General features: G+C 44.3%; 1 protein-coding gene across 1 annotated transcript in view; it reads right to left on the reverse strand.

Moving 5' to 3' along the window:
* DENND2A (DENN domain containing 2A) overlaps positions 1-19,002 on the reverse strand; it is a 108,394-nt gene that overhangs the window by 57,427 nt on the left and 31,965 nt on the right. The window contains exons 2-3 of the mRNA XM_014460822.2: positions 5,742-5,843; positions 1,528-2,676 (exon numbers count right to left, since the gene is read on the reverse strand). Coding sequence (XP_014316308.2) covers positions 1,528-2,676; positions 5,742-5,815 — 1,223 coding nt within the window. The 5' untranslated portion in view covers positions 5,816-5,843. The remainder of the gene's footprint in view (positions 1-1,527; positions 2,677-5,741; positions 5,844-19,002) is intronic.

Genomic DNA, 19,002 nt, shown 5'->3' on the forward strand with positions numbered 1-19,002 from the left:
GTTGAGTGGGGGAGTGACATGCTCTAATCTATATTTCTAGATAATTTCACCTAGCTGCTGAGAAAGGAATATACTGGGGGTAGTGGTGGATCCAAGATGATTAAGGTGGTAGCAGTGGAGGAGGTGTAATCAAATTCAAGATAACATTTAAAACTAGAACCAAAGGACTTGCTGATGAATTAGATGGGGGTACGTGAAAAAGAGAGGACTAGGTTTCTGGCCTAAGCAAAATGAAGGACAGGACCATTTAATAAAATGGGAATTACTTTGAGAGGAGGTGCTTTGCCATGGCCTGGATTGAGAATTTAGGTTTGGACATATTAGCTAACCAAATGGAGACCCAAACAGGAGATGACTAATCTAATCTGAAGCTGGGTGAGGGAGTTGGGGCTGGAGATACATAGTTGGGAGTCATGAGCATGTAATTGACATTTAAAGCCATGAGACTGGATGAGATCATTTAGTGCGTGTAGATGGAGAGAAGTTCCTGTTCTGACCTCAGGATGAGGTATGGATGCATTGGTGGTGGTGGTGGTGGTGGTGGTGGTGGGGATATTCTGACACTTACGAAAAGGAACAGCCAGTGAAGTAGGACTACCAGGAAAGTGGGTGACCTAGAAGCCAAGTGAATACAGTGGTTCAAGATGTAGCACCTCAGCTGTTCCTCAATTGCCAAGAGAGTTGGTCAATGACAAGAACAGAGAACTAGTGATTGGATGTAGCAGGATGGAGGCTGTTTGTAGCCTTGGTCAAGAGCAGTTTCAGGATAAGTGGCAAAAGCCCAACTGCAGTGGGTCAAGGAAAAAAACAGGAGGTGAAGAAGTGATGACTGTAAGTACGGACAACTGTCTGAGGAGTTCTGCTCTAAAGCCGGTTTCCACTTTCGTGGGTATAAACCAATGAGCACATTACAGAAATGGACTAGAAATTTAAGTTTCAAAGCAGAGAAGAAACTGAATCCAAAGCACAGATTTTATTTTCAAGCATTCACATGCTTTATTACCTAATGTGTTATTTTAATATTATAAAATATTCACAGTGTGTGCATCTATGTATAAATGAGGAACCTGAGGCTTCGAGAGAGGTTAAGTCACTTGTTCAAGGTCATAGAGAATGACCATGATGGGGCCAGGGTAGACCCAGGCAGTGTGTGTCTGTAGCCCATACCAAGACAAAACATGAAAGGAAGAGCCAGGAAAGACTGAAAGTACCAAGCACTAGCAGGGATGGTAGTCGAAAATAGAGCTCCCGTTAGCAGCAATTAGTAGATGCCAGGGATAAAACAAATTTTCATTGAATGCTTGGTTACTGTCTGAATCACAAGTACTCATCACATCCAAAGGGTAAAACAAAGACAAAACACATGCATCAGTTATCACGTGTCCACGTTTAGTCAATAAACTACCTTAAGTTATAAACAGTCTCAACTAACTACAAGACCCATCAGTTTACAAAAACAAGTAAGTAGACTGAGCAGCAGCTGTGATGCGGCATAGACGACTGAAGTGGACAGTCGCCGGCACCTACCTGTGGTCAGCACTGGGCTTCGGTCTCCCATTCCACAGTCTTCTGTTCACAGAGGGAGGTGGTGGAGAGGAGGGCAGGGGTGGGGGAGGAAGAGTGGGCAGAGGAGGCAGGTTCCTGCGATCTTTCCTGAAGCTGATGCCGGGGCTCCCATCCTTGTCCCCTTCTCCATCATGCATGAACGTTCTCCGGGGTTTGGGCAGGGGGTTGATGAAGTGTTTGGAGGAGGAGCCTCTGTATACACTCTCCAGGCTCTGATCACAGGCTTTCCCGTAGGAGCCTCTCCGTTCCTCTGCAACCTCGGGGGTGGGCTGCCTGGCTTCCAGGTCCACGTGGTGGGACCTGAATTCTGAGCCACTCCCACATCCACGGTTCCCTGTGAGGCTGGGCCCCTCCTTGTCTGGCACACAGTGTGGGGAATAACAAGTCCCTGGTAACTGGAGATCCAGTCCTGCCACGCCATCCTTCAGAGCCTGCTCAAGTTTCTTGACCTGCACCAGCACAGAGAGGCTATCGTTCTGAAAGCGCTGTTTGCTAAGCCTCAGCTCTAGGCCTTTGCCCATGCTCGGAGACAGCTCCCTGGCTGGCTGGCTTAGGTCTAGCCTCCGCTCCGCATTCTGTCCCACGACTTCCACTACCTCCTTGTTCCTCTCGTTCTCTTTGCTCTCTCTTTCCGGCCTCGTTCCGTTCTCAGCTGCTGTGAACTGAGTCATCACACCATCATCACATCTCCTGTCCGTCACGCAGGATGTCAGGTAATCCTCTTGCCCATCTGCTTTCCTGCCGGGTGCAGGAGTGGGCAACTCCCTTTTCCCTTCCCATTCTGATATCTTGTCCTTTATGCTGAGGGACTTGTGTCCGGCCCTGCCTCGGGCAGGAGGGCAGAGGTTCTGAACTCCACTGAGCTGCCTCCTGCCAGCCTTGCTGGCTTCTTTAGCATTGAGACCTGAAGCTGGGTCACTGATGATCATATTTGAGTTGAACATGTTCTGCTGAAAACAGTCTACTCTTAACTTTAGCTTCAGGTTATTGAGGTTTTCCAACGGGCTTCTTTGGAGGGGTGAGTCCTGATCAGTCTTTAGGAAAGGACTGGAGGACCGACAGGGCTGCCTTTGGAGATCTTCCCCAGCCTTTGGGCCTTCCACCTGGACCCTGAACAAGAAAGATAAACACTGGGTGAGGACTCAGTAGCCACGTTATTGTTCTTGGCTGGTCATAGAGATTTCCTAGAACTCAGATATATTATATGCTGGCTGCAAATCACAAACACTGAAACCACCATCTAAAAAAAAATCACATAATATTTTTCTTGGGGAAGATATCATGGAGCTATTGGATTTGGAGTCCAGTAGACTTGGGTTTAAATCCTAATTCAACCACTGACCAGCTGTGTGACCTTGGGCAAGATGTTTAACTTCTCTAAATCTCAATTTCCTCGTCTGTGAAATAGGAATAATAGTGATAATAATACATATCTAACAGGGTGACTGTAAACACTGAATGAGCTAGCCCACATAAAATATCTAGCATGTCACAAATGTACAAGACGTGGTGGTTACCATTACTATGAGCTTTTTTCTCCCTGATGAAAATAGGAGAAGAGAGTATATAATCTAAGTTTCCTCTGCTTCTGTTTTCAATGGATGGGCCTTTGTAATGATTATTCAAAATTAGAACAACGCCATGAGTTACAAAGTTTTTGCTAATCCTGGGCTTGGTAAGTTGTCCTGATTTGAATCGGTGAAGACACAATGATTGGCTGCATTTGAATTAAACCTCCTTTAGAATGTGAGCCCTACTAGAATGGTCTCTCTGTGAGGACAGGGATTGTTTTGTTTCATTTTGAATTTGGTCTGTTTTGGCTACTGATACATCCCTAGCACCTAGAACAACACCTAGCAGAGTAGGAAGGCCAATAAATCTTTGCTGCATAAATGAGTGAACCAACAAGCAGATCCGGATCTCATGGGTGGCCTACAACTGCACTGTCCAATATAGTGGCCACTAGCCATATGTGGCTATTTAAACTGAAATCAAATTCAATTCAGTTCCCCAGTTGCACCAGCCACATGTCGAGGACTCAGTAACCACATGTGGCTAATGGTTACTCTAATCGGATGGAGTAGAACATTCCCACCACTCCAGAAAATGCTGGCCTAGAATGTACATATGGGGATACATGCCTCCAAATGTAATCTTAGGAGATTAGTGTCATAAAGATGTTGAAAATTATGTTGAAAGAAAACCAGAAAAACATTTTTAAGCTAGTCTAATGAGAATGGGAGTATCTGTGCTTCCACCAACACAGATCATGCCTAACACAGTGACTTTAGATGTGTCAAGATTAGCAAACATGCATAGGCCTACTTCATGGTGCACATTCTGTGAAACATAGATGAAGCTGTGTAGGAATTCTGAAACCCCAGTTAGGTTTACATGAGGGATGAATTATTACCAACTTCACACACTCTATTTCTATTTAGCTTTCTATTCCAAAGACTAACAGTTGTTTATGTAGAGACTTCTTCCTATGGAACAATAGCTCGTAAGTTGTGTTGCTATTCTTGGTTGCTCAATATAAATTAGAAACGTGTGAAATTGCAAACACATTTTCATGTTACATATGGCTACCAAAGCAGAATTCCTTATTTAAATAAACAATTAGCATAAATAACAGAGTGCTTACAGAAAAGAAACACATTTTTTAATTGTTCTGTTACCACTGAGGACATTGGCATGAATTCAGATTTTAGTCAGAATTGGAATCAGAATCATTTTGTTGATATTTTACTGAGAATTCAAAAGGCAAAAGTTAAAGTCCTTGTTCCCACGGAGCTAGAAGTGAGATGAAGAAATAGGACAGACACATAAAAACACAGTTCAGGTTAGTGCATGTTTAGTGACAAATATATAATCACTAATATCACATATATTGTTAAACAACACTGAAAAAATTTTGATTTATTGATTTGAGAGAGGGGGGAAGGAAGAGGGAGGGAGGGAAGGGAGAAGAAAGGGAGGGAGGGGGAGAGAGAGAGAGAGAGAGAGAGAGAGAGAGAGAGAGAGAGAGAGAGATTGATTTGTTGTTGCACTTATTTATGCATTCATTGGTTGATTCTTGTATGTGCCTGGACCAGACATTGAACCCACAACTTTGGCGTATTGGGACGACGTTCTAACCAACTGAGCTATTCAGCCAGGACTCTGTTAAACAATGATGACAGTAGATAAATACATGGTTTTAGAGTCAGAGGGACCTGGGTTGGACTCTTGGTTCCATTTTTTTTTTCATCTCAAAGTAAGAACCCTATCTCCTTTGTCTAGACTGGAACTTTAGGAGTACAGAGGTCTAATTTATCTCATTTGCTGTGCCCAGCACATAATAGGTAGTCATTAAATATTTATTAAATGAATGAATGAACGAGCTAATACATGTAACATGTCCAGAGTACGTACATTATAAATCTTGATATTAATTAATGGTAATTAGTGTTATTTAAGTTATTGTCTAAGGCTCCAAACGTCTGGCATGACTTCACAATCACTGAGGCCCTATCTAAAAACTAAAAAAGGATGCCTTGCTGGAAGACCACGCTAGAGTGACAAAGCTCCAGCAAGAGCAGCAAGGGTGATGAAACAAAGGGCAGAGCGCCTTCTTCACATGGCTGCCGCACCCAAGAACTTCTCTAGTTCCTGTTTCCAGGAGTCTATGGCCCCAGGAGGGGTTCTACAGCTGTGAAAAGCTCAGGGATTGCCAACTCCTTTGCAGAATGTGTGAGAGAGTATCAGAGGAAAACACCTGGGGAGAAAACAGTCCTGCTGATATAAGATGGGTAAAGACGCTATGTAGACAGATGCAGCTGCCAAGATTTAGGGCTCACTGATATTCACCATACCTGTGCATTCCAGTAGTGAGAAAAATAAACCCTGGACTGGAATGTGTGACTGGGGACATTGCTTGGAATGGCCCTGGGATCATCCTCTCCAAACACTGGGTGCTAGTCAGACCTTCCCTTGACCACTTTGGTTTCAGGTTCTTAACGGAGTGCAGCGCATGGAGAGGACTGACAAGAGTCCTGCTCATCATAATGACTCAGAAAAGATCACCTCCTTAGTTCAAGGAAGTGGGGTTAGAGAACAGGGAAAGGCAGTAGTGAAAGGAAGGAGACTGAGAGTCCGGGCCAACTTCTTCACTCTTGGGGGAGAAAAGTTCTTACTTGTCAGCCAGTTTGAAGCTCAGGTTTTCAGTCTGGCTGTGGCTGCCTTTGGTCGGCCTGCACACGGTCATCATGTCAGCACGGAGAGGAGCTCCAAGTCTCCTGGGGGAACAGGGATGCATACTCAGTGAGCCATGACAGCAAATCTAGGGCCCACACCCCAAACTGTTTACCCCTGATGGATTCTTCCCAGGAGTGGAGGGTGACAGGAATGAGCCATTCAGAATCCCTCACCAAGGAAGTGGGGGCAAGGGCAGAGAATCTTGAGGTACCCCCAGATTCAGACGCCATACCAAACCTCTTCTCACGTGTGTATACATATATAAGAAAACACGTAGCCTTAGAAAGCAAAACATAAATACCAGTACAACCTGACACTTTTTCAGGCTAAGAATTTGGGATGAGCTAACAGACCCCCAAAAGGAAAGAGTTGTTACTTTATTTGAAACAAGAAATAAACCACCCACCGAAGTGTTAATATCCACACAGAGGAACTCTGCTCTTCTGCTGGCCCTGATGGTAGGCATAAACCCACACTGTCCAGTGGCTCCAAACCCAAGAGGAGGAACTGCCTACCACTAGGTCATTTGTCAGGTCTAAGGAAAACTAGGAGATGGGCCTGGCAAACCTAGGAATCCCACTGAGCCTATCAAACCTGAAAGATGACAAGGACCATTGGATACCAAGGCAGCAGCCTCAGTGAAGTAGCAGTTTAAAAAATATATACTTAAATATATATACACTAGAGGCCCGATGCACGAAATTCGTGTATGGGGAGGGTCCCTAGGCCTGGCCAGCGATCAGGGCCGATCAGGGGGGTGGGTGGGGGAAAGCCCTGCTGGCACCTGCCTTGGCCGGCCTGGTGCTGCCCACTTGCCAGCCCCAGCCCCACTGCCACTGGTAGCCTCCCTCTGTGGGATGACCGGCAGGGCAATCGGGGGTGGGGGGGGGGGCCCTGCTGGCATCCGCCTTGGCTGGCCTGGGGCCTGCGGGCTAGGGGCAGCTCCTGCATTGAGCATCTGCCTCCTGGTGGTCAGTGTGCATCATAGCGACTGGTCATTCCACCGGTGGTTCGGCCTTTCAGTCAATTTGCATATTAGGCTTTTATTATATACTAGAGGCCCAGTGCATGAAATTCGTGCATGGAGGGGGGTCCCTCAGCTCGGCCTGCACCCTCTCTAATCCAGGACCCCTCGGGAGATGTCCAACTGCCTCTCACAATCCGGGACCACTGGCTTCTAACCGCTTGCCTGCCTGCCTGATTGCCCCTAACCCCTCTGCCTGCCTGCCTGATCGCCCCTAACTGCTCCCCTGCTGGCCTGATCACCCCTAACCGCCTCTGCCTCGCCCCGCACCCAGGACCCAGGATTCTCTCCTCCAGCCAGTTGCAGGCACCTGGGACCCGGGCTTCCCTCCCTCTGGCCAGCCGCAGGAACCCAGGACCTGGGCCGGCTTCGCCCGGCCTTGCCGTAGCCACAGGAGACAGTGGGTGGGCAGCTCTCCCGGGCCGCAGGTGCAGCTGCTGGCGCCCAGGACTGCAGAGCGGGCGGCTTGTCCCTCTCCTGGGCCGCAGCCTGACTGGTCCTCATTCCTCTCTCGCAAGCTCATTTGTGCCTGGCTGGTCCCTATTTCTCTCTCCCCAGTGTTGAGTGTCTGAGCCATTATGGCATGACAGCGTGAGGGCATGATGACCATTTGCATATTAGCTCTTTATTATATAGGATACTAGTATATATATGTATATATATGTGTGTGTGTGTGTGTGTGTGTGTGTGTGTGTATACACATATGTATATGTGTAGATTTCAGAGAGAAAGGGAGAGGGAGATAGAAACATCAATGATGAGAGAGAATCATTGATTGGCTGCCTCCTGCATGCCCCCCACTGGGGATTGAGCCCCCAACCTGGGCATGTGCCCTGACCGGGAATCAAACCATGACCTCCTGGTTCATAGGTTGACACTCAAACCACTGAGCCACGCCCAGCTGGGCAGAAGTAGCAGTTTTATAATGCTCTGGTGCCTAACATCCAAATGAACTGAAGTAGCTGATTAAGATGCATGATTTCTATAGCAACTCCCTACGGCAATCCGTGTCTCTCATCGTGAGGATGAAAAGATACTGCACGGGTGGATGTGGCGAGGAAGATGAGACCCACTGGGGAATGCCAAGCATGTAAAGCATGCGTGCCACATGGCCAGCCCTCTTGAGGGAGAGGAGGTAATGCTTGACCAGAAGTTCAAGGAGCATTGAACCTCCAGGGAAACTCTCTCCCAACTCGTTATATTTCCAAGATTCCTATCCCTTCTCCCAAAATGGTTTACCTGCCAGGTGACAGGGTGGCTGTCCATGGTCCTGGCATCGGCATCCTTTACCCACAAGAACTCAAAGCGCTAGGTTTCAAGACATGCATATAACTCTTGGGAAAAAGAGAGGAAGGTCAGAGGGAGAAAGAGAAAAAGAAAAAGAGAATGAACATGGGCAGCAAATTAAAAAGAGAGAGTGTGCTCACTTTGGCAGCACATATACTAAAGGAGGAGGTTAGGGACCAGTGTGTGTTTGGGAAGGAAACGGCACTCAGGCCTGCCCATGGAGCTCAGCTGTCCCCTTACCCAGCTATGCAGCACTCTGCATTCTGGGGTGTGTCAATGCTAAAAGCAAGCCTGGTTCTTTGTTGTTGTTGTTAACCCTCACACAAGGATATTGTGTCCCTTGATTTTTTTTTTTTAGAGAGAGTGACACATCCATTGGTTGCCTTCTGCACAGTGCCCCAATCAAGGCCAGGGATTGAGCCTGCAACCGAGGTACCTGCCCTTGACTGAAATCGAAACCTTCAGTCCGAGGGCCAACGCTCCAACCCCTGAGCCAAACTGGCCAGGGCAAGCCTAGTTCTTTAAAGAAGCTAGGCCCCAGGGCTCTCCCTTCCCATTATGGAGGAGAGCCTCGAAAGGCCTTTCAGGGACAGGAAGGACCTCACTGCCCTCTCACAATGCTCCGTAAAGCTTCTGGAGCCTCTCCGTTTGGCTGGGCTGACAGACACTGCTCTTCTGTCCTGCATCTGGCAGAGGGCCCATCAGAGTACAAGGCTGGCGGCCACTCCCCACCACCCGCCCGCCTCGTGTGTGCACTGTGTCTCCACGCAGACCAAACCACTGTGATGCAGCCTTGTTTCACATGGGCACCACTCACCGCCCATGCTCTTTTCAAGCTGGCCTCCCTGTCACTGGCACAATGAATAGGTGCCAGTCCTGCAATCCAGCTCTCCCCCCAAGGAAACAGCCTCCCTGTAATTCCCAAGAAGCCACAGCTTTTCCAAAAGGGACAAAGCCCACTATGTCTAATATGCACTTTGAGGTTAAAGATCAAGAAACACTTCAGGGAACACCATGTAACCTATATGAATGTCCATCCACTGTGCTGTACAGCTGGAACTAATACAAAATAGTGCTGAATGCAAATTGTAATCAAACAATAAAATAATAAAAAATAGAAACACATAAACAACATGGTACTTAAGTCAACTCGCTTTCCATTGGCAGTAATAACTTCCGGTACTAAAACCATGGTCTCTAGAGGAACAGCTGATACCATATTCTGAGGCAAGTTCAAGTGGGATTCAGGAGCTGAAACTCAGGGAACATGGAAGCCCATGCACTCAGATATCAGCCCACCATCATTTCCGAATTCACAGAGGAATGGAAAATACTCCTCCTACAAAGCCATGACCCTTCCCTTTTTGTCTCTGATGTTAAAAGTCCTTAATTAGGTGACAAGCCTAGCTAAATTTGCTTAGTTAGGAGTACTCTGTGACTTAAATTATGATAAACTTCAATATCACTTTATGGGTGTGGGATTGCAGGATGGATTGTTTCCCAACAATAACCTTCTTCCTGTTAACTTTGAAACACTGCTATCAAAGTCACCGACAAAAAGTAGTTCAGATAGTACTGCTTTAGAAACTGCTATAAAAACAATCCGGACATGTTTAAGCCATGGGGGAGGAGACTGATTTTCCCCAAACCTTAGAACAAAAACAGTGATTTAAATAAAAAGTGAAATCTGAAAATGTTGACCAACTGATGGGTGGATTTTAAAAGGTGGTATATCCATAAATTGGAATATTATTCAACCATAAAAAGGAATGAAGTACTACTTCATACTACAACATGGATGAACTTGAAAATATAGTAAGTGAAAAAGCCAGACACAAAAGGCCATATATCATGTAATCCCATTTACAGTATATGAAATATCCAGAATAGACAAACCCATAGAGGGAGAGGGGAATTGGGATTGATTGCTAATAGATAAGGGTTTCTTTTGGGGATCATAGAGATGTTCTGGAATTAGACAGTGGTGATAGTTGTACAATTTTGAGACTATACTACAAGTTACTAAGTTGTACACTTCCAAATGCTAAATTTTATGTGAATTATATCTCAATTAAAAATACATTATAAATATATTCAATAAAAAAATAAGAAATTTAGCTCTGGCTGGTGTGGCTTAGCAGTTAGAGTGTTGGCCTATGGACCAAAGAGTTGATGGTTCGATTCCTGGTCACGGGCATGTACCTGGATCGCAGGTTTGATCTCCAGCTCTGGTCAGGGCGGGTGCGGGAGGCAACCAATCATGTGTCTCTCTGACATCAATATTTCTCTCTCACTCTCTCTCTCCCCACTCCATTCCTCCCTTCTAGTCTCTCTGAAAGAGCAATGAAAAAAGTCAGTTGAAAAAAATATCCTCAGCGGGGGATAGGTTGGGGGTTAATGGGGCAGATGAGGACACATTTGTAATACCTTAACTAATAAAAAAAAAAAAAAGAAAGAAAAAATATCCTCAGGTGAGGATTAACGAAAAAAAATTTTTAGGCATGGGAGAAGGTGGAGTAAGGAATAAAACATACACAGTTATAACAGTCCTCTGCCCTTTAGTGCTCTAAAGTTAATATGTTATTTCGGAAATACATATAATGTGATTCATAAAACGGTCATACTGGATATACTGAATGACAAATGCAGTTTGGATAATGATTATATACTAATAAAATTAAATTTTAAATGGCTTTTATTTGTGTGGCAAGTAAAGTTACAAGCTGTTCAGCTTTAATGATTCTAATAACTCTTAGCTTATCAGCTTATAAAGAACTGGCAACAAAATTGAGAATAAACCATAAAAATTACAGAACAAAAAATAATTTTCTCAACTGAGCATCCTTATTAGCAAGCATATCTAGAAGGCGCTTATTTTCAGAAAATATATTGAGAACGAAAAAAAGCATGCAATCACATAATACAGCTCTTGCTGTGTCTAACTGTTCATTCAGTGAAGCCCACTCCTGAGCCCTTTGATGTCTCATTTTTATCATCTTCTTCAAATAGATTTAAAAGGGTGAATTTTACAGTATGTGAATTACATCTCAATAAAGCTGTTGTTACTTTATCATTTTCAAACAAATAAATTTTAAAAATTAAAGTGAACTGCTGTTTGTTTTTTTTTTTTTTTTTTACATAATAGCTTTAATTTTTAAAGTTTTGGAATATTTTAAAAAACAACCCAACCTTTTCACATTTGGAAGAAGATGGAGGACTCTGAGCAGGTAAGTGAGGAACGAGAAGCCAAAGGCTATGTGCTGCTTCAAAGCCACACCCAGGGGACCTCGACTGGAGAAACAGCAGCCTACACTCCTCGACCAAATCCTTAAACCGTGCCTGCACAAAAACATGGCACACCAGGACTGCACATCAGGTCCTCAGTGCACCACACCAGGTAGACAGCAGAAGGGTGAAGGTAATGACTTTTCTTTTTTCTTTAATATATATTTTTTATTGATTTTTTACAGAGAGGAAGGGAGAAGGATAGAGAGCTAGAAACATTGATGAGGGAGAAACATCGATCAGCTGCCTCCTGCACACTCCCCACTGGGTATGTGCCCGCAACCAAGGTACATGCCCTTGACCGGAATCGAATCTGGGACCCTTCAGTCCGCAGGCCAACGCTCTATCCACTGAGCCAAACCGGTCAGGGCAGTAATGACTTTTCTACTAACCACCACCAGTCTTCTTATTCCTAGGAGTTCTACTTTGGAGCCCAGATGACCCCGCAATGCCCCCCCCCCCGCCCCAATCAAATAAGAGTGCTCAAGAAATGCTGTCGAGTGCATGAGCACATCCCATGTTCTTACACCTCACATATCTGTGCACAGATAACTGGGTAAACAATCTGTGGTCTAGCACACAATGGAATATTACACAACCATTCAAAGGAATGTAGGACTAACACATGCTATAGCATGGATAAACCTTGAAAACATCATGCTACATGAAAAAAAAACAGTGACAAAAGATCACACATTGTATTCCATTTATATGAAATATCCAGAATAGGCAAATCCAGAAAGTAGATTAGGGGCTTAGGAGTGGGAACAAGGAGTAACTGCTGATAGGTAAGGGTTTTTTTGCGGGGAGAGACAGTGATGAAAATGTTCCAAAATTAAATAGTGGTGATGGCTGCACTAAACAGTGAATATGCTAGAAAGAAAACCCACTTAACTGTACACCTTAAAAGGGTGAATTTTACAGTATATGAATTGGCCTATATAATAAAAGCCTAATATGCTAAGTGTCCGACTGTTAGTTCGACCAGTTGCTATGACGTGCACTGGCCACCAGGGGACAGATGCTCTGAATGGTAGGTTAGCTTGCTGCTGGGGTCAGGCAAATTGGACACGCCCTGGAGCCCTCCAACAGTCCCTCCCAGGCCGGCTGGCCCCAATCAGGACTGGGCAAGACAGGTCGGACATGCCCTAGAGCCCTCCCACGGTTCCTCCCCAGCCCCGATTATGCACCGGTGGGGTCCCTTGGCCTGGCCTGCACCCTCTCACAATCTGGGACCCATGGGGGATGTTGGAGAGCCGGTTTTAGCCCAATCCCCGCAGGCAGGGCTGAGGGACCCCACCAGTGTGTGAATCTGTGCACTGGGCCTCTAGCATCTCAATAAAGCTGTTTTTATTTTTTAAAAAGAATAAGGAGGGGCAACTGCTAAAAGTGAGGAGTTCTGGCCCCATCCTAGACTGTTTATTTTCCTGCCACCAGCACTGTCAGTCAGCCACAGAAATACTCTCCTTTGAAAGGCTGTCTTTGCTCTTCTACTCCAGTGTATCTGTTTGCCCCTGTTTCAGAGCATCCCTGCAAGCTGAGCACACAGTGAGTTGCTGTGCCCCTGGAACCCAGCTGTTCCACAGAGGCTTCAGTATCAGGGCTTCTGTTCACTCTAAAAGGTGCCTCAAGACCCAGAGTATATATAATCTGAGTAATTTTAAGACTTTCTGTCGGTATGAATACCCAGTTCCTGACAATATTTCCTTTTAACCACTTGGTCGGTATTTTCCTGAACTACACCTGTCTGACAAATGTCTGACAAATGAAACCACTGGGAATGTGTGTCTAGAGCACCTTGAGATTGCAGGCTGGACCTCATAGGCCAGAGGCAGCTAAGTTTTTTTATTGTTCTCACCTTCCTAACCCAGGAAGGATTTTTCCCCCCACCTGTACAGAATATTCTTACATATAGACTGTATTTGGCCAGCTGAGTAAGATGGAAACACATTTTTTAATTGACAATATTTGCAAATCATGTTTTTCCCCTCACTCACTTGCAGTGTGGTAATACTTCGTTATGACTCCTTTGGTTTCACCACTGTGTGGAGGGTGAAGAGGAAAGTGCAATTAGGTGGCTATCTTGCACGTGAACACCAAACCACAGAGTGTAGATGGTTTTAGTGGGGTCAGTGCTCCCAAGTTACTGCTGGGTAACTATCAGTGTCACCTCTCCGGTAAAACTTACTGTGAATTTGCCATAAATCATGAAATTATTAAAGTTGTGAAATATGCTAATACTGACAAAAGATGGCTTAAAATCTGAATTCTTGTAAATGCATTTCCTTTTATATAAAAAGTATACTTCCTTTTGTTTCTTTTGGGTACAGCAGGTCACCAAACTATGTGAAGTCAGGTTCTAACTTCTTCCCCCTCCCAAATATTTTATATTTTTAAAAAATATTTTTATTGATTTCAGAGAGGAAGGGAGAGGGAGAGAGATAGAAACATCAATGATGAGAGAGAGTCATTGATTGGCTGCCTCCTGCATGCCCTCTACTGGGGATTGAGCCCACAATCCAGGCATGTGCCCTTCACCAGAATGGAACCCCAGGACCCTTCAGTCCACAGGCCGACACTCTATCCACTGAGCCAAACCGGCTAGAGCCCTCCCAAATATTTTAACTTGCTCTTCCTTCTCTCTGTTCTTGGATAGGCCAGAAACCACTTCTTGTTTCTAATCACTACAGAAGTCGATGTCAATGCTCCTACCATTGTTCTGATGAGGAAATTAAGGCTCGGGGGAGTTTAATTTCATACCACAACTCATGTCTGGCCAGCGTGGCTCAGTGGTTGAGCATCAACCTATGAACCAGGAGGTCACAGCTCGATTCCCAGTCAGGGCACATGCCCGGGGTGCGGGCTCGATCCCCAGGTGGGCGGGGTGGGGGGTTCAGGAGGCAGCTGATGAATGATTCTCTCTCATCCTTGATGTTTCTATCTCTCTCTTACTCTCTCTCTCAAAAAAAAAAAAAATCATACCATAACTCATGAGTGAGAGCCAGGAATGAGTCTGTTTTGAATTCAATTCTGGTCCTCCTTGTACACTATCACTGTGGGCTCATGTTACATGATCTAATCCACACTAGAACTAGACTGTAGCTCATTATTTTGAGTGTCCATCTTGTACAGTTCTTCAAAGTCAGCAATTGTTTTATCCTTTTGTTACACCATGCTGATTTTCATAGACATTTACTAGCTGAGTGAGCTCGGAGGGAGAGTGAAGACTTTTGTGAGTCTCTTTTCTTATGGCTCTATGATTATACATTTCTGTACTTTGGGCATCTACCCTAAGAAATAATCCTAAATGTGGAAAAGTGTACATACAAATGTATATACTTATATTATTTATAATATTGAAAAATTAAAAGTAACTAAAATAGCAAGCAAAATAATGATAAACTATAATATAGCTATTTGATGAAATATTATACAACAAATTAAAGTATGTTTAAAAAGACTACAATTCTACAGTGACAGAAAGTAGATTAGTCGTTGCTTAGGTTGCAAGTGGGTGGGAAGTAGGGATGAGAAGTGATTGCTAATGGGGTGGGGTTTCTTTCTGGGGTGATGAAATGTTCTAAAATCAATGCTGGTTGAATAGAGGGTGTCAATGGGGGAGAAAGGGGGTATCTGTAATACTGTCAACAATAAAGATAAAATTTTAAAAATAAAATCAATGGTGGTTGCACAACCCTGTGAATATACTATAAACCATTAAACTACACTTAAAATGAGTAAATTGTACTCTATATTATATATCTCAATAAAGCTGTTTTTTAAAGTGTAAATTTAAAAGTCAACCTAAAAAAATGACTATTAGCCCTGGCCATGTAGCTCAGTTGGTTAGAGCATTGTCCCAATACGCCAAGGTTCAATCCCTGGTCAGGACACATTCAAGAATTAACCAAAGGATGCATAAAGAAGTGGAACAACAAATTAATCTCTCTCTCTCTCTCTCTCTCTCTCTCTCTCTCTCTCTCTCTCTCATCAATCAATAAATTAATGAAAAAGAAAAAAAACATAAAATAAAAAATTATTATCTACTCATCTATATATATATTTTTTTAAATATATTTTATTGATTTTTTACAGAGAGGAAGGGAGAGAGATAGAGAGTTAGAAACAGCAATGAGAGAGAAACATCGATCAGTCAGGACACATTCAAGAATTAATGGGGATGTGCCCGCAACCCAGGTACATGCCCTTGACCGGAATCGAACCCGGGACCTTTGAGTCCGCAGGCCGATGCTCTATCCACTGAGCCAAACCGGCTTCGGCTCATCTATATTTTTAACAAAAAAAACACTTGATTTCCAAATCTATAATAATAAAAGCGTAATATGCTAATTAGACCGAACGTCTTTCCGAAGAAGCTGGGGCTGCGAGGGAAGCCCGGGTCCCGGGTGCCAGAGGGAAGCTGGTGCTGGCAGCTGGGGGAAGGAAGGCCTACTCTTGAATGAATTTTGTGCATCAGGCCTCTAGTTTTCTATAACAAGCATGCATTATTATTACTATTACAAATAATGGAAATGTAAACCCTGCTGTTGTCTGTGGGTGTCTAGGTCTGTCCATGGCGCCTCCAAAGGGCTCCAAAGTTGTCTCACAGTTGCAGGGCTTCCGGCTGGGCTGAGCCCATCACTCTGCAACTTACTTTGCTTTGTCACAGTATCTCCTGAAAGGAAGGGTAAGTGATACTTTGTTCTCATTACCTCCTTTCCCTTAGTGACCACCAAGACTTGGTCTGTAGTAACTACTTCCCAGTACAGAAATTTAAATGGGTCCAAAGGGAGATTATACTGAGAACCATGACTAACAGGAAAATTGACATGCAAGTCATTCTTCTAACTAATGGTTGTGTCTACTTCACAATGGAACTGAGTGAAGCCTGGGAAAAATGTAAAATAAATAGATTAGCCCTCCAAGAGCAAATAAGACGCATATGACAGTACTGTATAATAGACGTGAAAGCTGCTTAGAGAGTAGATCTTAAATGTTCTCATCACAAACAAAAAGAGTTAACTGTGTGAGGTGATGGAAGTGTTAACTTATTGTGGTAATCATTCTGCAATATATACGTATATCATATAACGTTATTCACCTTAAACTTACACAATGTCATATATCAATTGTATCTCAATAAAGCTGTGGGGAAAAAGATGCACATGAATGTCTCCAATGCAAAATACAATATGATAAGCAAAACAGGTGAAAGGAAGATCCTTTTGTGAATCTGGGCTTGAAGGATGGACCGAATTTCCTTTGGGGTAGATAGGTGAAAGGCAATAGATATTTGCATAATCTCAAATGACTGAATGCTTACATTAGCTGTGTAGATTTGAACAAAACTAACTCCATCTTTGTGTCCTGGATTTCCTTCATGCTATGACTTCTGACCAACCTCACTGATCACAGCAAGCGTATCAAAGCCTTCTAGTTGATGATTATCTGTGTTCCATAAAATGTAACCATAAACATTTTTGTTAGTAATGGCTGGAATTGCATGGGAAACTATATATGCATGGAGACAGTATCAATTATAAACAATCATCCATCACAAGACCACCAGGAAGGATGTCCCCTGGAGCCATTGCATCCTTTGTCCCTTTGTCTTGTCAATCATCAGTACCTGAGTTATACTATTAAAAAGGTACAGTAACAGGGGTCTATAGTGGAAAATAATTTGCACAGAACTGCTAGGTCATCTGTCCAGTCATCCGCCCTGGTGAACTGAGGATGATCTGGGTCTTTCTCAGAGCCAGGAAACCAGCTGCAGGCAAGAACTAGTTTGTAGCCCTGAGGAGTTAAGAGCAGCCCAGAAGAATCTGACCAGTGCTCCTAAAGAGCTCCACCATCCCCTGAACATGCTATGACTTGAAGAGTTTCAAAAGTCTGATTCCTGCCCTGGCCGGGTGGCTCATTGGTTGGAGTGTTGTCCTAATGCACCAAGGTTGCAGCTTGATCCCCAATCAGGGCACATGCAAGAATCAACCAGTGAATGCATGAATACGTGGAACAACAAATCGGTGTTTCTCTCTCTCCCTTCTTCTCTCTCCCTCCTTTCTAAAATAAACATTTTTAAAAATGTTTTAAAATTTTTCTTTTAAGTCTAATTATTTTTCTAGAGCTTAGAATATACTTGTAAAGCCCCTGATTTCCATATTATACACATACGTTAACACACAAAAGCCCACTTCCTCTCACCAATTTCAAAATGTAATTATTATTATCCTCCTTTGCCAGGTGAGAAGATCAAGGTTCAGAGACTTGCCCCGAATTACAGTGTTTAAGTAGTAGAACATGGAATCCAATTCTTGTCTTTCTACTCCAGATTTTATATTTTGACCCTCAAACCTTGTTTTCTGCTCTCTCAGTACCTTCAACCAGAACCACCCTGGATCGACCCACTCATAGGCCTGATGGAAGAATCTGCTACTCAATGATGCCAGGACCCCAGGGACAGTAACCTCGGGGTCTGACCCACAGGGTCAGGCTCTTTGGGAGAGGCTGCCTTTCTTCTAGGGGCAGCAAGCAGGAAATAGCTTTCATTCATGACCTTTGGGAAGGTCAGAGTAAAGAAATTAGCACTGTTGTGTTCTGTGATCTGTCAGGCATTGCATTAAGCACTTCACAAACATAATCATAGAAATAATCTATCTCCCAAGAGAAATGAAAACATGTCCACATATATTCTTCTATAGTAACATTCACAGCAGCATTATTCATAATGGCCATTAAGAAGTAATCCAAATATCATCAACTGACCAATGGATAAACCAAATGTGATATATCCATACAATGGAGTATTACTCAGCCATAAAAAGAATGAAGGACTGATACACACTACCACACGTATGAACCTCGAAAACACTATGCTAAGTGGACAGAAGCGAGTCCCAAAGTCCACATTTGTATGAGTCCATTTATATAAAACTAGAGGCCCAACGCACGAAATTAATGCGCGGATCCTGTCCCCAGGCCTGGCCTGCGATCAGGGCCATCTTTCCCGGCTGCCCACAGTCAGCCCCACCCCTGCCGCCACCCACCCCAGTTCCTGGTTCACCATCAGGCCACTGGAGCCTGTCGCCTGGGGAAAGGGACCGAGAGGTGGTCAGTGTATCTCATAGTAACTGGTCGAGCAGTCGCTCTGGTCGTTCTGCCATTAGGGTCAGTTTGCATATTTCCCTTTTATTATGTAGGAAGGAGGATGTCTAGAGTAGGGAACTCTGTAGAGACAGAAGGCGGATTCCTGGTTGCTTAGGACGGAAAGGGATAGGGGTGCTACTGGCTGAGAAGTGCGTGTTTCACCCTGGCCGGGTGGCTCAGTGGAGAGAGCGCCGCCTGCACACCGAAGGGTCCTGGTTGGTTCCATTTCGGTCAAGGGCCCGTCCCTCTGCCGCAGGCTCAATCCCCCGCCTGGCCAGGGAGCCCGGGGAGGCAGCCAACCAATGTGCCTCTCTCACATCCATGTTTCTCTGCCCCCCCCCCCCCCCTAAAAATCAATGGGAAAATACCCTCTGGTGAGGATGAACAACAACAACAAAAGAAGTCCCGGTTTCTTCTCTGGTGGGATGAAAATGTTGTCAAATGGACTGGTGAAGGTT

This window comes from Myotis lucifugus, unplaced genomic scaffold (genome assembly GCF_000147115.1).
Source record: "Myotis lucifugus unplaced genomic scaffold, Myoluc2.0 scaffold_141, whole genome shotgun sequence".
NCBI lineage: Eukaryota > Metazoa > Chordata > Mammalia > Chiroptera > Vespertilionidae > Myotis > Myotis lucifugus.